The 20,376-nt window shown below is 45.8% G+C and overlaps 2 protein-coding genes, 1 long non-coding RNA gene and 1 other non-coding gene across 4 annotated transcripts in view; 3 read left to right on the forward strand and 1 right to left on the reverse strand.

Moving 5' to 3' along the window:
• LOC106561689 (transmembrane and coiled-coil domain protein 3) overlaps positions 1-2,388 on the forward strand; it is a 37,322-nt gene extending 34,934 nt beyond the window's left edge. The window contains exon 8 of the mRNA XM_014125890.2: positions 360-2,388. Within this exon, the coding sequence (XP_013981365.1) occupies positions 360-662 (303 nt within the window). The 3' untranslated portion in view covers positions 663-2,388. The remainder of the gene's footprint in view (positions 1-359) is intronic.
• A 1,697-nt stretch (positions 2,389-4,085) lies between these two features.
• Positions 4,086-5,792, forward strand: LOC123724519 (uncharacterized). The gene is made up of 2 exons (XR_006757107.1): positions 4,086-4,598; positions 4,631-5,792. It is a non-coding gene; the product is annotated as an uncharacterized lncRNA (long non-coding RNA).
• A 3,812-nt stretch (positions 5,793-9,604) lies between these two features.
• Positions 9,605-18,667, forward strand: LOC123724591 (glycine-rich cell wall structural protein 1.8-like). The gene is made up of 2 exons (XM_045688760.1): positions 9,605-9,620; positions 17,196-18,667. The coding sequence occupies exons 1-2, from the start codon at positions 9,605-9,607 to the stop codon at positions 18,665-18,667; spliced, it is 1,488 nt and encodes a 495-aa protein (XP_045544716.1).
• On the reverse strand, positions 10,013-10,203 carry LOC123724737 (U2 spliceosomal RNA). The gene has a single exon (XR_006757243.1). It is a non-coding gene; the product is annotated as a U2 spliceosomal RNA (small nuclear RNA).
• Positions 18,668-20,376: the final 1,709 nt, after the last annotated feature.

A 20,376-nucleotide genomic window follows, 5' to 3' on the forward strand; every position in this document is an offset into this window, starting at 1 on the left:
TATAAACTCCTTTAATATGAAATCAATCCCATTGCTCCTCTGTTTAAACCCAAGGCTATGTTTGCTAGACGTGCTTTATTGACCACTGTTTCCCTCCCTCCCTCCCACCCACCCCCCCTCCCTCCCTCCCACCCACCCCCTCCCTCCCCCCCTCCCACCCACCCCCTCCCTCCCTCCCTCCCTCCCTCCCACCCACCCACCCTCCCTCCCTCCCCCCTCCCACCCACCCCCCTCCCTCCCTCCCTCCCTCCCACCCACCCCCTCCCTCCCTCACCCTCCCCCTCCCACCCACCCTCCCTCCCTCCCTCCCTCCCTCCCGCCCTCCCTCCCCCCTCCCACACTCCCTCTGACCTCTACAGGAAGCTCTAGAGTCGTGCCAGACTCGGGTCTCTAAGCTAGAGCTCCAGCAGCAGCAACAACAAACTGTACAGCTCGAGTCCAGTGACGCCAGGGTGCTTCTGGGTAAGAGCATCAACATCATGCTCGCCCTCGTCACCGTGATCCTTGTGTGCGTCTCCACAGCCGCCAAGTTCGCCGCGCCCCTCCTGAGGAGCCGACGCCACGTGATGGGCACCTTCCTGGGCATGTGTCTGCTGGCCCTATTCTGGAAGAACTGGGAGAATTTTCAGCGTGCTATGGAGAGTGTCCTGGTGTCAGCCTAATGCTGTCCACAACCACACACAGCAACAAATCATCTCCGGATGGATCTCAGAGCGCAGAACATCAAAATAGTATATTTCTAAGTGATTAGAACCTACAGTGGTGAGATTCTACAGTATACCGTTGGTCCTGGTGCCTGCCTGGTGAGGGAGAATGGATCTGTCAAAACATGGTCACTGACTGGTTAATCTCACCAGCCAGAATAACACTGAATATCAAGTCAATGTGAGGTGCAAGAACACACAACAAGAACAGACATCATAACAACAGACTGCTGAGAATGTTGTAATCCTTGATTAATGCTGGTTCTCGCAATGTTAAGTCATATCACGAGAAACTACTTCCTGTTCACTCCTAAGATTTCCATTGGTCAGAAGAGGATGATGCAGTCCACAACGTCACAATGCAACATATGATCTCCGGACTCAGTCAGAACTCCATCAGAATGGTATATTTGTAAGTGATGAAGATGAGAAGAAGTGGGATCGAGCCTGATGGTTTTGGACAGGGGACTTGGTTAAAGCATGGTTACTAACTTACTGTTCATTATACAATAGAATCTCAATCTCCCTTGTCTCTGATGGGATTGATCACGGAACATAATCAAGTGTGCACAGTTCTGTTGCCTCATGGTCGGAGAAGTTCATCGGTCTTCATGGACACACACACACACACACACACACACACACACACACACACACACACACACACACACACACACACACACACACACACACACACACACACACACACACACACACACACACACACACACACACACACACACACACACACACACACACACACACACACACACACACACATCTTGTTTTATGATTTGAATGGATGTGTCCCAAAAGGCACCCTATTCCTTTTATAGTGCACTGCTTTTGACCAGAGCCCTATGGGGCCTGTAGTGCACTACTTTAGACCAGAGCCCTAAAGTGCACTACTTTAGACCAGAGCCCTATGGGGCCTGTAGTGCACTACTTTAGACCAGAGCCCTATGGGGCCTGTAGTGCACTATATAGCGAGGGTGCCATTTGGGACGTACCCTATGGACTTTGTTTCATGTCTTACAGACAGACGTTCCTCATTTCTTCCTTATTGCCTGCAGTTACACGTTTGTCATCTTTTAAAACTGACTTGGTTTGTTTTTCTTCTTTTATTGGATCAAGTTTAAAAGTGCAATATGTTGTTTGATACATGTTTGTTTTTTACAACTTCTTTGTTGTTGTTTTTATTTAGAAAATCATTTATAGAGAAGGGACGAGGTGCTGTCTGATGAATCCATACCCACTAAGGCCACTGAGGTTTAGTGATAAGACAAGCTGTCTCTTCTGACGGAGACAAAATCAATCCTACGGGGTTATCAGTTTGTGTTCCCACCAGGTTATCGCTCGATAAACATCAAGACAATATAAAGACAGCATAAAGACATATCTCATGGGATTTTATTTATGCGGTTTTACGGAATTCCAATAGTAATAAATAATTTGAACAGCTGAGAAGAGTGGACTGTCTACAACACTGTGATATGAGAGGTTATTTTACCACCCCACTGAGAAACATTTTTCTCGCGACAGCAGGGTCGTTCCACCAATTCAGTGACTTTTGAGAAGTGTAATTTGGTAAAAAAACCAAAAAAACTTTGATTTAAACAAATGTTTACACTCTGTCATAAAGAGCATATGTTCAACTTAATAAAAATAACATGTTTTACCATCTCAAGAGTTTAAATTTAAAAAATGACTATATTAAGTGCCAAATAAAGTAACAGGGTTGACCGTTACAAGGTTGTTACGATTTCTTCTTAAATCAGCCATAAATCTCCTTGTGACAGGTGGAATGGAAGCTTGTTGTGTCCAACAAGGAGTGGCAATTGAATGCAAGGTTCACGCTCACTCTTCCACCCGAAAACACCAGAAAACGGGCAAAAAGAGCAGGACCAGCTCACCTGCTTTGACTTTATGATTTAACTATTAGAGATGTTCAATGGTGCGTTTGAAAAAAATATTTTAAAAGGAATAGTTCCACCTTATTAAAACGAGAGTTCAGTTCATGTAATAGGGTTGACCGGGCGACAGGTGGCCTAGTGGTTAGAGCGACAGGTATCCTAGTGGTTAGAGCGGCAGGTATCCTAGTGGTTAGAGCGGCAGGTATCCTAGTGGTTAGAGCGACAGGTATCCTAGTGGTTAGAGCGGCAGGTATCCTAGTGGTTAGAGCGGCAGGTATCCTAGTGGTTAGAGCGACAGGTATCCTAGTGGTTAGAGCGGCAGGTATCCTGGCAGTTAGAGAGGCAGGTATCCTAGCGGTTAGAGAGGCAGGTATCCTAGCGGTTAGAGAGGCAGGTATCCTAGCGGTTAGAGAGGCAGGTATCCTAGCGGTTAGAGAGGCAGGTATCCTAGCGGTTAGAGAGGCAGGTATCCTAGCGGTTAGAGAGGCAGGTATCCTAGCGGTTAGAGAGGCAGGTATCCTAGCGGTTAGAGCGGCAGGTATCCTAGCGGTTAGAGAGGCAGGTACCTAGCGGTTAGAGCGACAGGTATCCTAGCGGTTAGAGGTGCAGGTATCCTAGCGGTTAGAGCGACAGGTATCCTAGCGGTTAGAGAGGCAGGTATCCTAGCGGTTAGAGCGACAGGTATCCTAGCAGTTAGAGCGGCAGGTATCCATCCTAGCGGTTAGAGCGACAGGTATCCTAGCGGTTAGAGCGACAGGTATCCTAGCGGTTAGAGCGACAGGTATCCTAGCGGTTAGAGAGGCAGGTATCCTCGCGGTTAGAGCGACAGGTATCCTAGCGGTTAGAGCGACAGGTATCCTAGCGGTTAGAGAGGCAGGTACCTATCGGTTAGAGCGACAGGTATCCTAGCGGTTAGAGCGACAGGTATCCTAGCGGTTAGAGAGGCAGGTATCCTAGCAGTTAGAGCGACAGGTATCCTAGCGGTTAGAGCGACAGGTATCCTAGCGGTTAGAGCGACAGGTATCCTAGCGGTTAGAGCGACAGGTATCCTAGCGGTTAGAGAGGCAGGTATCCTAGCGGTTAGAGAGGGAGGTACCTAGCGGTTAGAGCGGAGGCAGGTATCTTAGCGGTTAGAGAGGCAGGTATCCTAGTGGTTAGAGAGGCAGGTATCCTAGCGGTTAGAGAGGCAGGTATCCTAGCGGTTAGAGCGACAGGTATCCTAGCGGTTAGAGCGACAGGTATCCTAGCGGTTAGAGAGGCAGGTATCCTAGCGGTTAGAGCGACAGGTATCCTAGCGGTTAGAGCGACAGGTATCCTAGCGGTTAAAGCGACAGGTATCCTAGCGGTTAGAGAGGCAGGTATCCTAGCGGTTAGAGAGGCAGGTATCCTAGCGGTTAGAGAGGCAGGTATCCTAGCGGTTAGAGCGACAGGTATCCTAGCGGTTAGAGGGGATGGTATCCTAGCGGTTAGAGCGACAGGTATCCTAGCGGTTAGAGAGGGAGGTACCTAGCGGTTAGAGCGACAGGTATCCTAGCGGTTAGAGAGGGAGGTACCTAGCGGTTAGAGGGGCAGGTATCCTAGTGGTTAGAGCGTTGGGCCAGTAACCGAAAGGTTGCTGGATCAAATCCCTGAGCTGACAAGGTAAAAATCTGTTGTTCTGCCCCTGAGGAAGGCAGTTAACCCAGTGTTCCCTGGGCAACGTGGATGTTGAGTAAAGCAGCCCCCTGCACCTCTCTGATTCAGAGGGGTTGGGTTAAATGCGGAAGACACATTTCAGTTGAATACATTCAGTTGGAGAACTGACTAGGTATCCCCCTTTCCTTAAAATGAGGGACAGACCTAAATGAATCACTAATCACAATAAATAATCATCTTCAGAAATGACTGTCAAAGCATCAAAATAACTGGGACTTTCAACAGGACGCAAAAGACACTCAATTTGTGGAACGGCCCAGCAACTCTATTACAGAGGACACTACAGGTGTACTCCACAGTGGATAGAGGATACTACAGGTGTACTCCACAGTGGATAGAGGATACTACAGGTGTACTCCACAGTGGATAGAGGATACTACAGGTGTACTCCACAGTGGATAGAGGACACTACAGGTGTACTCCACAGTGGATAGAGGACACTACAGGTGTACTCCACAGTGGATAGTGGATACTACAGGTGTACTCCACAGTGGATAGAGGATACTACAGATTTACTTCAAGATGAGCCTTGAAAGGAGTCTATGGACTGATGTGTGATTCTGAGTCTGAGGAGAGACTGGTATGAGGACTAGGATCTAACTGGTATCTGTGTGAGGACTTTCCATGACCAATACGGACCATATCTAATATTTGTTTATTTTAATAACCTTTCACCTCTAGTTTGTTGGTTTGTTTGTGTTGACCTCAGACAGGTTAGTTGTTGTTCATCTGCTGCTGACTATTTGCAATATGGGATTCTGGTAACGTTTTATTTTACAATCCGGTTTAAGATGGTATTAGGGTTACAATATTCAGGTCACTCCAGAAGCGGAATTTTGCAACCCTTAGATGGTACTTGATTGGTTCAATGAATCTCAACGAAACCGAAGTGTTATATGCAATTATCACGTAATTAGCGTTTTAATTTGTAAGTAACTACCCTTCCTGCTTAACGGTGGGTTGTAAAATGAAACATTACTGAGATTCTTTGTTTCTCCGTTTTGATACACCTGAAAATGTACATGCAATGATCATGAATTTGATTTGACCTGTTGTTTTGTTCTCATGTATTATGTGCCTTTCTGTATGTGACAATTCTGTTTAAATTAAACAAACATTTTTAATCAACAAACCACTCCATGATTTTTTTATTTATTTAACTAGGCAAGTCAGTTAAGAACAAATTCTTATTTACAATGACAGCCTACCGGGGACAGTGGGTTAACTGCCTTGTTCAGGGGCAGAACGACAGATTTTTACCTTGTCAGCTCGGGGATTCAATCCAGCAAAGTTTCGGTTACTGGCCCAATGCTCTAACCACTAGGCTACCTGCCACCCCAGGTGTTTGAATGAGTGTGGTGGACATGTTGTTGTTGACGGTTTGATTTGCTTGAGAAAAAGTTGTGAATACCACCTTAGTGGTGTGGATGACAATAATGGTCAAAATAATGAATGAACTGATTAAATGAAATGAAATTAAGTAATTGGTAATTTATTAATGTCTGAGTTTTTTGCATTGATTAATATGATCTACCCTACAAGCTGGAGTAAGTGCTTCATCATTGATCATGAAACATAGTTACTTTGGTGGTGCAACAGCGGCCTCTACTGGTCATAATATATAATTCATGACATGATTATTAAATTCTCTCCCATCTACAATGGGGGAAAACACAGATTACCCCTGCCTCTGCAATGTGGCACACCTAACTGACAGTGCAAAACACAACACACACACACACACACACACACACACACACACACAATAATGACTGTATACAGTAAACAATTCACATACTGAGCTATACTGTATGCTCAACATTCTTTGGGGAAATTATATTATTTTATACTAATACATTTGCACATTTGAAAGATTTTGTTTAACAAGTAATACTTTTTTCCCCTCAAAAAGGTACGGCTCAAATGATTGACACCCCTAAATATTCGTATAAATAAAGTTTAGTATTTGGTCCCATATTCCTAGCACACAAAACATCAACCTTCTGACTCTACACACTGGTTGGATGCATTTGTTTTTTGTTTTGGTTGTGTTTCACATTATTTTGTGCCCAAAAAGAAATGAATTGTAAATAATGTATTGTGTCTTTTTGGAGTCACTTTTAAAAAAATTGTTAATGAGAATAGAATATGTTTCTAAACACTTCTACATTAATGTAGATACTACCATGATTACAAGTAGTCCTAAATGAATCGTGAATAGTGATGAGTGAGAAAGTTAAAGGTCATATCCCCAAGACATGCTAACCTCTCACCATAACCAATAACAGAGGAGTTTAGTCTTGGGGGCATGACCCTTACCTTTATGAGGAAAACAGTATTACTTGTAAAACCAAATCTTTCTGTACTACTATAAAATAATATAATTTCTAAATTTTTGTTGCTGTAATTATCGGACCCCAACGTAGATTGACAGCTGTATCTGTAAAATAACTATATAAACAAGATAGCTGTATCTGTGTTGATCTCATGGCACGTAGACTGGGAGGATGCACCTCACTGATCCAGGAAGAGTTAGTGAAAAAGAAAGAGAGAGACATAGAGAGAGAGAGAGAGCAGAGAGAGAGAGACATAGAGAGAGAGACAGCAGAGAGAGAGAGAGACAGCAGAGAGAGCGAGCGTGAGAGGAGAGAGAGAGAGAGAGAGAGAGCAAGAGAGAGAGAGACATAGAGAGAGACAGTAGAGAGAGCGAGCGTGAGAGAGAGAGACAGAGAGAGAGACAGCAGAGAGAGAGAGCGAGCGCAAGAGAGAGACATAGAGAGAGAGACATAGAGAGAGAGACAGCAGAGAGAGCGAGCGTGAGAGAGAGAGAGCGCAAGAGAGAGAGAGACATAGAGAGACAGCAGAGAGAGAGACATAGAGAGAGACAGCAGAGAGAGAGACATAGAGAGAGAGAGACAGCAGAGAGAGAGAGAGAGACAGCAGAGAGAGAGACATAGAGAGAGAGCAGCTCAACATGCTCTGCTCACACCTACTGTGACGGTCTGGACCTAAACCACACAAAAACAACACTAAACAAAATGGAACACAAAGCTTTTACTATCTCATCCTGGAATATACAAGGTCTGAGGCCATCTGCCTTTGGCCTAAAGAGCAGGAACCCAGACTTCAACAAAGAAATTGGAAATACAGTAGTTATTGGGGTCAAATTTGGATCCTGATCACCACAATCCACAAAAATGGATCAAAATTTGACCCCAATAACTACTGTGGGATATGAGTCAACAGCAACCTTGGGAAAATCCTCTGCATTATCATTAACAGCAGACTCGTACATTTCCTCAGTGAAAACAATGTACTTAGCAAATGTCAAATTGGCTTTTTACCAAATTATTGTACGACAGACCACGTATTCACCCTGCACACCCTAATTGTCCACTCACCAACCAATAATTCACAAAATGGGACAAACACCAAATTAAGACTCTGCATGCAGAATTCTGCAAAAATATCCTCTGTGTACAATGTAAAACACCAAATAATGCATGCAGAGCAAAATTAGGCCGATACCCGCTAATTATCAAAATCCAGAAAAGAGATGTTAAATTATACAACCACCTAAAAGGAAGCGATTCCCAAACCTTCCATAACAAAGCCATCCCCTACAGAGAGATGAACCTGGAGAAGAGTCCCCTAAGCAAGCTGGTCCTGGGGCTCTGTTCACAAACACAAACAGACCCCACAAAGCCCCAGGACAGCAACACAATTAGACCCAACCAAATCATGAGAAAACAAAAAGATAATTACTTGACACATTGGAAAGAATTAACAAAAAACAGAGCAAACTAGAATTCTATTTGGCCCAACATGGTCAACACAACATGGTAGCAGCACAACATGGCAGCAGCACAACATGGCAGCAACACAACATGGTAGCAGCACAACATGGTAGCAACACAACATGGTAGAAACACAACATGGTAGCAGGACAACATGGCAGCAGCACAACATGGCAGCAGAACAACATGGTAGCAGAACAACATGGTAGAAGAACAACATGGTAGCAGGACAACATGGTAGCAACACAACATGGTAACAGCACAACATGGCAGTAGCACAACATGGTAGCAACACAACATGGTAGAAACACAACATGGCAGCAACACAACATGGTAGCAACACAACATGGTAGCAACACAACATGGTAGCAACACAACATGGTAGCAACACAACATGGTAGCAACACAACATGGTAGAAACACAACATGGCAGCAGCACAACATGGCAGCAACACAACATGGCAGCAGCACAACATGGCAGTAGCACAACATGGTAGCAGACACAACATGGTAGAAGCACAACATGGCAGCAGCACAACATGGTAGCAGCACAACATGGCAACAACATGGCAGCAGCACAACATGGCAGAAGCACAACATGGTAGCAGCACAACATGGCAGCAGCACAACATGGCAGAAACACAACATGGTAGAAACACAACATGGCAGCAGCACAACATGGCAGCAACACAACATGGCAGCAGCACAACATGGCAGTAGCACAACATGGCAGCAGCACAACATGGTAGAAACACAACATGGCAGCAGCACAACATGGTAACAGCACAACATGGCAGCAGCACAACATGGCAGCAGCACAACATGGTAGAAACACAACATGGTAGCAGGACAACATGGCAGCAGCACAACATGGCAGCAGAACAACATGGTAGAAACACAACATGGTAGCAACACAACATGGTAGCAACACAACATGGCAGCAGCACAACATGGCAGCAGCACAACATGGCAGCAGCATAACATGGTAGAAACACAACATGGTAGCAACACAACATGGCAGCACCACAACATGGTAGCAACACAACATGGTCAACACAACATGGCAGCAGCACAACATGGTAGCAACACAACATGGTAGCAACACAACATGGCAGCAGCACAACATGGTAGCAACACAACATGGTCAACACAACATGGCAGCAGCACAACATGGCAGCAACACAACATGGTAATAACACAACATGGTAGCAGAGCAACATGGCAGCAGCACAACATGGTAGCAACACAACATGGTAGCAACACAACATGGCAGAAGCACAACATGGTAGAAGAACAACGTGGCAGCAGCACAACATGGTAACAGCACAACATGGCAGCAGAAAAAAAACAGAGTACATACATTGGGCACAGACAACAGCACAAAGGACAAGAAGGTAGAGGCAACAAATAATCAATGTCTTTCAATATTGGCATTACAGAAGTATTTATACAGAGATTGATAGCTTCTAGTATAAAAAAAAAGGCCTATCTAATAATGACTTCAGACAAAGGTACCTGTATGAGTGGCAGTCCGTTTTACCAGTACATGACTTAAGCACATTTCATAGTTTATACTGTATATTGTTATTGTGTATATATTTCCAATCATAACTACTTTTTTTTTTACGACTTTATTACTTAGCTATTTGTGTATATTTTTGTTAAGGAGAGCTTGCAAGTAAGCATTTCACTGTAGTTTACACCCTGTATCCTGTGCATGTGACGAATTAACTATGGTATGATGATGAACTCACCATTCATATCAGCTGTCATAGTCAACAGAATGGTTGACTAACACTATCCAGTCATCAATTGCGTTATGGGGAACTACCATTAAAGTAACTATCATCACGATCCTAATGTCGAACACTAGACAAGACTGTTACCTTTTCTTTACAACAGCAGGGGGTGCACCGCTCCTGGAGGTACTGCAATACCAGGTCGATGCGTGGAGTGGACGGAGCAAGCCCCTATTCCATCTCCCTATTCCAAAAATCAATTTAATATATGGTCCCCAGATAGGGGACGTATCAGATATTAAACTGATAAGAACAGATACTACACTTGATCTTAGCCAAAAGGCCGAGAAGCGATACCGTAATGCTTTCGAGAGGAAGGTGCCGTTCTCGGACACGTCAAATTTGTTAACGGTTACACCAAAATGAGCTCTGTAAACTTTCCACTAAATATTAAAGATAATGCTTTAAAAAAAGGGTGACACAGATTGGGAGTTGATCAACGTCAGGAATAACCACTTTTGACTGTTACAAAGTAACATATTGGGAGGATCCCCAGTCACGGCGTCATCCACCCTCCAATCGGAAACGAGAGAAAGCCTTGTTGAATTAAAACCAGATTAACAGCTAAATTTTAATAATAATACATGAAATACTGGTGGGGGAAACAATTTGGAGACAATTATATTCACATAACATTTGATTTTATATCAAATATCTCTGGTAGCAGTACTGCCACAAGGGAACGGAAGTAATTGTCCACTTGGTGGCGCAAGAGTTCCACCGACCGTCGCCTTGTTCAAGTGGTACAACAAGCGTCGAAGGCACTGCATCTCAGTGCTACAGGCGTCACTACAGACACCCTGGTTCGAATCCAGGCTGTATCACAACCGGCCGTGATTGGGAGTCCCATAAGGCGCTGCACAATTGGCCCAGCGTCGTCCGGGTTTGGCCGGTGTAGGCCGTCATTGTAAATAAGAACTTGTTATTAAGTTCTTAACTGACTTGCCTAGTTAAATAAAAGTTAACTCAAATAAAGGTTAAATAAAATAATAAATAATAATCAAAACATTCTAAATCGCATACATCAACTCGGCAGGTTTAGCCCTACAGAAGCCTATAGCTTGGTTCTCCATAATTCATACATGCAAATCAGAACACTATCAGAATTCGGAATAATGGCACAGCTATTTATATCCTATTTCACTGTGGAAAAATCTATCTAATATATGGTCCCCAGATATATGGTCCCCAGATATTAAACTGATAAGAACAGATTTCTTTCATTTTTGATAATTTTTTCTTAAAATAGCTCATACTTTTACATAATCATTTGTACACCTTAAAATGGCATAATATGCATAAAAACTGCATTGAAACATGATATGTTAAAATAAGTACTTTTAGAGAGAAAGAGAGACATAGAGAGAGAGAGACATAGAGAGACATAGAGAGAGAACAAGTGAGAGACAGAGAGAGACAGGAGAGAGAGAAACAGCAGAGAAACAGCAGAGAGACAGCAGAGAGAGAGACATAGAGAGAGAGAGACAGCAGAGAGACAGCAGAGAGAGAGAGAGAGCGACAGCAGAAAGAGAGAGAGAGACAGCAGAGAGAGAGAGAGACAGCAGAGAGAGAGAGAGAGAGAGAGAGAGAGAGAGAGACAGAGAGAGAGAGAGAGAGACTACCGTGGGATATGCGTCAACAGCAACCTTGGGAAAGTCCTCTGCATTATCATTAACAGCAGACTCGTACATTTCCTCAGTACTGAGCAAATGTCAAATTGGCTTTTTACCAAATTACTGTACAACAGACCATGTATTCACCCTGAACACCCTAACTTGACAAACAAACAAACCAAAACAAAGGCAGTCTTCTCATGCTTTGTTGATTTCCAAAAAGCCTTCAACTCAATTTGGCATGAGGGTCTGCTATACAAATTGATGGAAAGTGGTGTTGGGGGTAAAACATACGACATTATAAAATCCATGTACACAAACAACAAGTGTGCGGTCAGGGGCGGAAATCCCGGGGGGAGACGGGGGGGACACGACCCCCCCATCCTGGGAAAAATATGATTTGTCCCCCCCAATATATCACTGAAACATAACTATGTAATTTAAATAATATTAATAATACGCAATGAAAGCAATTGTGCTGATTATAGACACTTAATAGCGCGTTTTTAAGTTTCAAAAGATTGCAACCCCCCACCCTTTGCCTCACAATGGTTTGATCCACTGCCAGTTCCTTAGCTTGCTAGGTAACAGAGAGGTCGTATCTACTGTCTGAAAGGCACTCAATGCACGTAACTGACGTGAGGTTAATCCAGTCAATCGCGCACACACACTAGCTGAATATGCTCGCTAGCTTTGCAAATTCAGCTATTGTTGGAAGCCAGCCAATATGAAACAAACTATTAAAATTACAAAAGGTTGCAGCATATGTTGTGTAAATGGTGAACTCATACAGCTGTCAACTCTTGTCATTTTAATCCGTTTCACATTTGCTAGCTACCTTTTAGATCGAAGCCCAAATAGAATGATTGAAGATGATAGAAGCCCATCTCCTACTGTAAATAACATACACACTGTGTGTGTAGCCAGCCAGCCAGCCAGGTAGAAAAATGGCAGAAAAATAAAAGACGGACATCAGAGTATTTTTCAATACACCAAAACGCATAGTAAGAACCCTAGTAGCCTAATATCTCAAAGACTAGTTGATAAAATGTTCATAAGAAAGAAATGAAATTCTAATGGAAATGTTTCACAATGATGTCATTAGGCAGAGCAGGCAACAGATGGCACACAGACAGCAGAGTTGGGGACAGATATGCAGGGACAGACTGGCAGAGACAGGGAGTCTCAGGTAAGTTTGTTCAGTCTTTGTTTGGCAACATTATGAAAGGTTCTTAATTTTTTTGACTTGTAAAATAGGAACATAATTGAAAAATGCCATGGATACCCCCACTCTCAACTTAAACTGGTGACTGAACTAAGATTTGTTAAAGGCAATGGTATTGCTGTTGTGATTAGTTGTGTAGTTTTGGGTACCGGTAGTTAGGAGTACGGCAAACACCTTATTTCTTTGGTTCCTCAATATACATTTACCATATTACAATGTAGGCTATGTGTTACAGCACTACTTTTGGTGTCCCCCTCAGGAATTGCTCTTGAGAAAATTTCATGTAATTGTCCCCTCCAAAGTTGATATCAGATTTTCGCCAATGTGTGCGGTTAAAATAGGCAAAAACACACACATTTCTTCCCATAGGGCCGTGGGGTGAGACAGGGATGCAGCTTAAGCCCCACCCTCTTCAACATATATGTCAACGAATTGGCGTGGTCACTAGAAAAGTCTGCAGCACCCGGCCTCACCCTACTAGAATCTGAAGTCAAATGTCTACTGTTTGCTGATGATCTAGTGCTTCTGTCACCAACCAAGGAGGGCCTACAGTAGCACCTAGATCTTCTGCACAGATTCTGCCAGACCTGGGCCCTGACAGAAAATCTCAGTAAGACCAAAATAATGGTGTTCCAAAAACGGTCCAGTCGCCAGGACCCCAAATACAAATTCCATCTAGACACCATTGCCCTAGAGCACACAAAAAACTATACATACCTTGGCCTAAACATCAGCGCCACAGGTAACTTCCACAAAGCTGTGAACGATCTGAGAGACAAGGCAAGAAGGGCATTCTGTGCCATCAAAAGGAACATAAAATTCAACATACCAATTAGGATCTGGCTAAAAATACTTGAATCAGTTATAGAACCCATCGCCCTTTATGGTTGTGAGGTCTGGGATCCGCTCACCAACCAAGATTTCACAAAATGGGACAAACACCAAATTAAGACTGCATGCAGAATTCTGCAAAAAATATCCTCAGTGTACAACGTAGAACACCAAATAATGCATGCAGAGCAGAATTATGCCGATAATCCAGAAAACAGCCTTTACATTCTACAACCACCTAAAAGGAAGCGATTCCCAAACCTTCCATAACAAAGCCATCATCTACAGAGAGATGAACCTGGAGAAGAGTCCCCTAAGCAAGCTGGTCCCGGGGCTCTGTTCACAAACACAAACAGACCCCACAAAACCCCAGGACAGCAGCACAATTACACCCAAGCAAATCATGAGAAAACAAAAAGATAATTACTTTACACATTGGAAAGAACAGGGCTCCGGGCAGCCGAGCAGAAATGGAGGAAAACTCGCCTCCCTGCGGACCTGGCATCCTTTCACTCCCTCCTCTCTACATTTTCCTCTTCTGTCTCTGCTGCTAAAGCCACTTTCTACCACTCTAAATTCCAAGCATCTGCCTCTAACCCTTGGAAGCTCTTTGCTACCTTCTCCTCCCTCCTGAATCCTCCTCCCCCTCCCCCCCCTCCTCCCTCTCTGCGGATGACTTCGTCAACCATTTTGAAAAGAAGGTTGACGACATCCGATCCTCGTTTGCTAAGTCAAACGACACCGCTGGTCCTGCTCACACTGCCCTACCCTGTGCTTTGACCTCTTTCTCCCCTCTCTCTCCAGATGAAATGTCACGTCTTGTGATGGCCGGCCGCCCAACAACCTGCCCACTTGACCCTATCCCCTCCTCTCTTCTCCAGACCATTTCCGGAGACCTTCTCCCCTACCTCACCTCGCTCATCAACTCATCCTTGACCGCTGGCTACGTCCCTTCCGTCTTCAAGAGAGCGAGAGTTGCACCCCTTCTGAAAAAACCTACACTCGATCCCTCCGATGTCAACAACTACAGACCAGTATCCCTTCTTTCTTTTCTCTCCAAAACTCTTGAACGTGCCGTCCTTGGCCAGCTCTCTTGCTATCTCTCTCAGAATGACCTTCTTGATCCTAATCAGTCAGGTTTCAAGACTGGGCATTCAACTGAGACTGCTCTTCTCTGTGTCACGGAGGCTCTCCGCACTGCTAAAGCTAACTCTCTCTCCTCTGCTCTCATCCTTCTAGACCTATCTGCTGCCTTTGATACTGTGAACCATCAGATCCTCCTCTCCACCCTCTCCGAGCTGGGCATCTCCGGCGCGGCCCACGCTTGGATTGCGTCCTACCTGACAGGTCGCTCCTACCAGGTGGCGTGGCGAGAATCTGTCTCCGTACCACGTGCTCTCACCACTGGTGTCCCCCAGGGCTCTGTTCTAGGCCCTCTCCTATTCTCGCTATACACCAAGTCACTTGGCTCTGTCATATCCTCACATGGTCTCTCATATCATTGCTATGCAGACGACACACAATTAATCTTCTCCTTTCCCCCTTCTGACAACCAGGTGGCAAATCGCATCTCTGCATGTCTGGCAGACATATCAGTGTGGATGACGGATCACCACCTCAAGCTGAACCTCGGCAAGACGGAGCTGCTCTTCCTCCCGGGGAAGGACTGCCCGTTCCATGATCTCGCCATCACGGTTGACAACTCCCTTGTGTCCTCCTCCCAGAGTGCTAAGAGCCTCGGCGTGACCCTGGACAACACCCTATCGTTCTCCACTAACATCAAGGCGGTGACCCGATCCTGTAGGTTCATGCTCTACAACATTCGCAGAGTACGACCCTGCCTCACACAGGAAGCGGCGCAGGTCCTAATCCAGGCACTTGTCATCTCCCGTCTGGATTACTGCAACTCGCTGTTGGCTGGGCTCCCTGCCTGTGCCATTAAACCCCTACAACTCATCCAGAACGCCGCAGCCCGTCTGGTGTTCAACCTTCCCAAGTTCTCTCACGTCACCCCGCTCCTCCGCTCTCTCCACTGGCTTCCAGTTGAAGCTCGCATGCGCTACAAGACCATGGTGCTTGCCTACGGAGCTGTGAGGGGAACGGCACCTCCGTACCTTCAGGCTCTGATCAGGCCCTACACCCAAACAAGGGCACTGCGTTCATCCACCTCTGGCCTGCTCGCCTCCCTACCTCTGAGGAAGCACAGTTCCCGCTCAGCCCAGTCAAAACTGTTCGCTGCTCTAGCACCCCAATGGTGGAACAAGCTCCCTCATGACGCCAGGACAGCGGAGTCAATCACCACCTTCCGGAGACACCTGAAACCCCACCTCTTTAAGGAATACCTGGGATAGGATAAAGTAATCCTTCTAACCCCCCCCTTAAAAGATTTAGATGCACTATTGTAAAGTGGTTGTTCCACTGGATATCATAAGGTGAATGCACCAATTTGTAAGTCGCTCTGGATAAGAACGTCTGCTAAATGACTTAAATGTAAATGATGTAATTAACAAAAAAACTGAGCAAACTAGAATGCTATTTGGCCCCAAACAGAGAGTACACAGTGGCAGAATACCTGACCACTGTGACTGACCCAAACTTAAGGAAAGCTTTGACTATGTACAGACTCAGTGAGCATAGCCTTGCTATTGAGAAAGGCCGCCGTAGGCAGACATGGCTCTCAAGAGAAGACAGGCTATGAGCACACTGCCCACAAAATTAGGTGGAAACTGAGCTGCACTTCCTAACCTCCTGCCAAATGTATGACCATATTAGAGACACATATTTCCCTCAGATTACACAGATCCACAAAGAATTCGAAAACAAACACCATTTTGATAAACTCCCATATTTACTGGGTGAAATTCCGCAGTGTGCCATTACAGCAGCAAGATTTGTGACCTGTTGCCACAAGAAAATATCAACCAGTGAAGAACAAACACCATTGTAAATACAACCCATATTTATGCTTATTTATTTCCCCCTTTGTACTTTAACCATTTGTACATTGTTACAACACTGTATATAGACATAATATGACATTTGTAATGTCTTTATTCTTTTGAAACTTCTGTATGTGTAATGTTTACTGTTAATTTTTATAGTTTATTTCACTTTTGTATATTATCTACCTCACTTACTTTGGCAATGTTAACACATGTTTCCCATGCCAATAAAGCCCCTTGAATTGAATTGACAGCAGGAGAGAGAGAGAGAGAGAGAGAGAGAGAGAGAGAGAGAGAGAGAGAGACAGCAGAGAGAAAGACAGCAGAGAGAGAGACAGCAGAGAGAGAGAGAGAGAGAGAGAGAGAGCAGAGAGAGAGAGAGAGAGAGACAGAGAGAGAGAGAGAGAGACAGCAGAGAGAGAGAGAAAGACAGAGAGAGAGATACATAGAGAAAGAGCTGTCTTTTTATGTAATCTCATCATTGAGTGTGTTCTATTCACTGCTTCCCAGTGACTCTTAGAGCTGTGTGTGTGTGTGTGTGTGTGTGTGTGATGCCTATTTATTGGGCTCTGCTCTATAATGAGCTAGTAATTATCCTGGGACTTCATCAATTATCTACAGACACACAAAGTATGCATATACAGTATAGGGCTCTACCTTTAACCAGGCCCTATAGGACCAGGGGGATGGGACGGGGAAGAGGACAGCAGGGCAGGGGGATGGGACAGGGAAGAGGACAGCAGGCCAGGGGGATGGGACAGGGAAGAGGACAGCAGACCAGGGGGATGGGACGGGGAAGAGGACAGCAGGGCAGGGGGATGGGACGGGGAAGAGGACAGCAGGCCAGGGGGATGGGACAGGGAAGAGGACAGCAGGCCAGGGGGATGGGACAGGGAAGAGGACAGCAGGCCAGGGGGATGGGACGGGGAAGAGGACAGCAGGGCAGGGGGATGGGACGGGGAAGAGGACAGCAGGCCAGGGGGATGGGACGGGGAAGAGGACAGCAGACCAGGGGGATGGGACGGGGAAGAGGACAGCAGGCCAGGGGGATGGGACGGGGAAGAGGACAGCAGGGCAGGGGGATGGGACAGGGAAGAGGACAGCAGGGCAGGGGGATGGGACGGGGAAGAGGACAGCAGGCCAGGGGGATGGGACGGGGAAGAGGACAGCAGGCCAGGGGGATGGGACGGGGAAGAGGACAGCAGGGCAGGGGGATGGGACGGGGAAGAGGACAGCAGGGCAGGGGGATGGGACGGGGAAGAGGACAGCAGGGCAGGGGGATGGGACGGGGAAGAGGACAGCAGGCCAGGGGGATGGGACGGGGAAGAGGACAGCAGGCCAGGGGGATGGGACGGGGAAGAGGACAGCAGGGCAGGGGGGATGGGACGGGGAAGAGGACAGCAGGCCAGGGGGATGGGACGGGGAAGAGGACAGCAGGCCAGGGGGATGGGACGAGGAAGAGGACAGCAGGGCAGGGGGATGGGACGGGGAAGAGGACAGCAGGGCAGGGGGGATGGGACGGGGAAGAGGACAGCAGGCCAGGGGGATGGGACGGGGAAGAGGACAGCAGGCCAGGGGGATGGGACGGGGAAGAGGACAGCAGACCAGGGGGATGGGACGGGGAAGAGGACAGCAGGGCAGGGGGATGGGACAGGGAAGAGGACAGCAGGGCAGGGGGATGGGACGGGGAAGAGGACAGCAGGGCAGGGGGATGGGACAGGGAAGAGGACAGCAGGCCAGGGGGATGGGACGGGGAAGAGGACAGCAGACCAGGGGGATGGGACGCGGAAGAGGACAGCAGACCAGGGGGATGGGACGGGGAAGAGGACAGCAGGGCAGGGGGATGGGACAGGGAAGAGGACAGCAGGCCAGGGGGATGGGACGGGGAAGAGGACAGCAGGCCAGGGGGATGGGACGGGGAAGAGGACAGCAGACCAGGGGGATGGGACGGGGAAGAGGACAGCAGGCCAGGGGGATGGGACGGGGAAGAGGACAGCAGGCCAGGGGGATGGGACGGGGAAGAGGACAGCAGGCCAGGGGGATGGGACGGGGAAGAGGACAGCAGGCCAGGGGGATGGGACGGGGAAGAGTGGACTGAAAAGGGCTGCTAGAGGAGGGGATTGTGAAGGTGCGACTATACTTGCATAGAGAGTAATTACACAATCATGTGTGCAACATCACAAAATCATTTGATGTTACCTTGATATCATATTGTGTGTGTGTGTGTGTGTGTGTCTGTGTGTGTGTGTGTGTGTGTGTGTGTGTGTGTGTGTGTGTGTGTGTGTGTGTGTGTGTGTGTGTGTGTGTGTGTGTGTGTGTGTGTGTGTGTGTGTGTGTGTGTGTGTGTGTGTGCGAGCGAGAGTGTTCTCATGTGTGTGTGTTTATTTCCAAGATGAGAAAGTCCTGCAGCAACTTTCAGGCCATTATTTACACTTTTCTGGAGGTAAAGGACTCTTCCCATTTCCTGTTGCTGCTGTCATGGCAACAGTACATTTCTATCTTCACCTCACACTCCATAGAACTATAAATAACAGAATGTAGATCCTGGGTCTGTTCATTAGGGATACAATGTATCAATGCACTTTGAAACACAAAATACTTACATTACACAATTTCCCAAGGATCATAGGATATCTTCCTCAACCAAACACATATGATTCCTAATTCTGCTTTCTGTCCAAGTATTTGATCAGTAAGGTCCCTGTTACGTAAGCCAGCCAAGCACTTTAAAATGTCCTAATTCAAAGGCACCTCAGATTCGCTTCTTTTGTTGCTTAGCAACCGCCCAGTGCCACTGCCATGCTTCGGGTTAAAACGCAGCAGATGCAGCTGTTTCCTAGCAGTAGATTGTAGCCTATGTTGGGGGAATGTGAAGCACTCTATTATTGAACCCAGATGTTGGATTACATGTATTAGCTATTGTAACATTGTGAAAAGGGGTATTTCATTTTTTTGTATTCCAATTAGTTTTTTTTTGCCCAAAACTGCAGTACCTCAGTCTATTAGCAATAGCAGTCTTATAGTACCTCAGTCTATTAGCAATAGCAGTGCTATAGTACCTCAGTCTATTAGCAATAGCAGTGCTATAGTACCTCAGTCTATTAGCAATAGCAGTGCTATAGTACCTCAGTCTATTAGCAATAGCAGTGCTATAGTACCTCAGTCTATTAGCAATAGCAGTCTTATAGTACCTCAGTCTATTAGCAATAGCAGTGCTATAGTATCTCAGTCTATTAGCAATAGCAGTGCTATAGTACCTCAGTCTATTAGCAATAGCAGTGCTATAGTATCTCAGTCTATTAGCAATAGCAGTGTTCTAGTATCTCAGTCTATTAGCAATAGCAGTGTTATAGTACCTCAGTCTATTAGCAATAGCAGTGCTATAGTATCTCAGTCTATTAGCAATAGAAGTGTTATAGTACCTCAGTCTATTAGCAATAGCAGTGCTATAGTATCTCAGTCTATTAGCAATAGCAGTGTTATAGTACCTCAGTCTATTAGCAATAGAAGTGTTATAGTTCCTCAGTCTATTAGCAATAGCAGTGCTATAGTATCTCAGTCTATTAGCAATAGCAGTGTTATAGTACCTCAGTCTATTAGCAATAGAAGTGTTATAGTACCTCAGTCTATTAGCAATAGCAGCGCTATAGTATCTCAGTCTATTAGCAATAGCAGTGCTATAGTATCTCAGTCTATTAGCAATAGCAGTGCTATAGTATCTCAGTCTATTAGCAATAGCAGTGTTATATTACCTCAGTCTATTAGCAATAGCAGTGCTATAGTACCTCAGTCTATTAGCAATAGCAGCATTATAGTACCTCAGTCTATTAGCAATAGCAGTGCTATAGTACCTCAGT

The sequence above is a fragment of the Salmo salar genome, chromosome ssa10, assembly GCF_905237065.1.
Source record: "Salmo salar chromosome ssa10, Ssal_v3.1, whole genome shotgun sequence".
Classification (NCBI taxonomy): domain Eukaryota; kingdom Metazoa; phylum Chordata; class Actinopteri; order Salmoniformes; family Salmonidae; genus Salmo; species Salmo salar.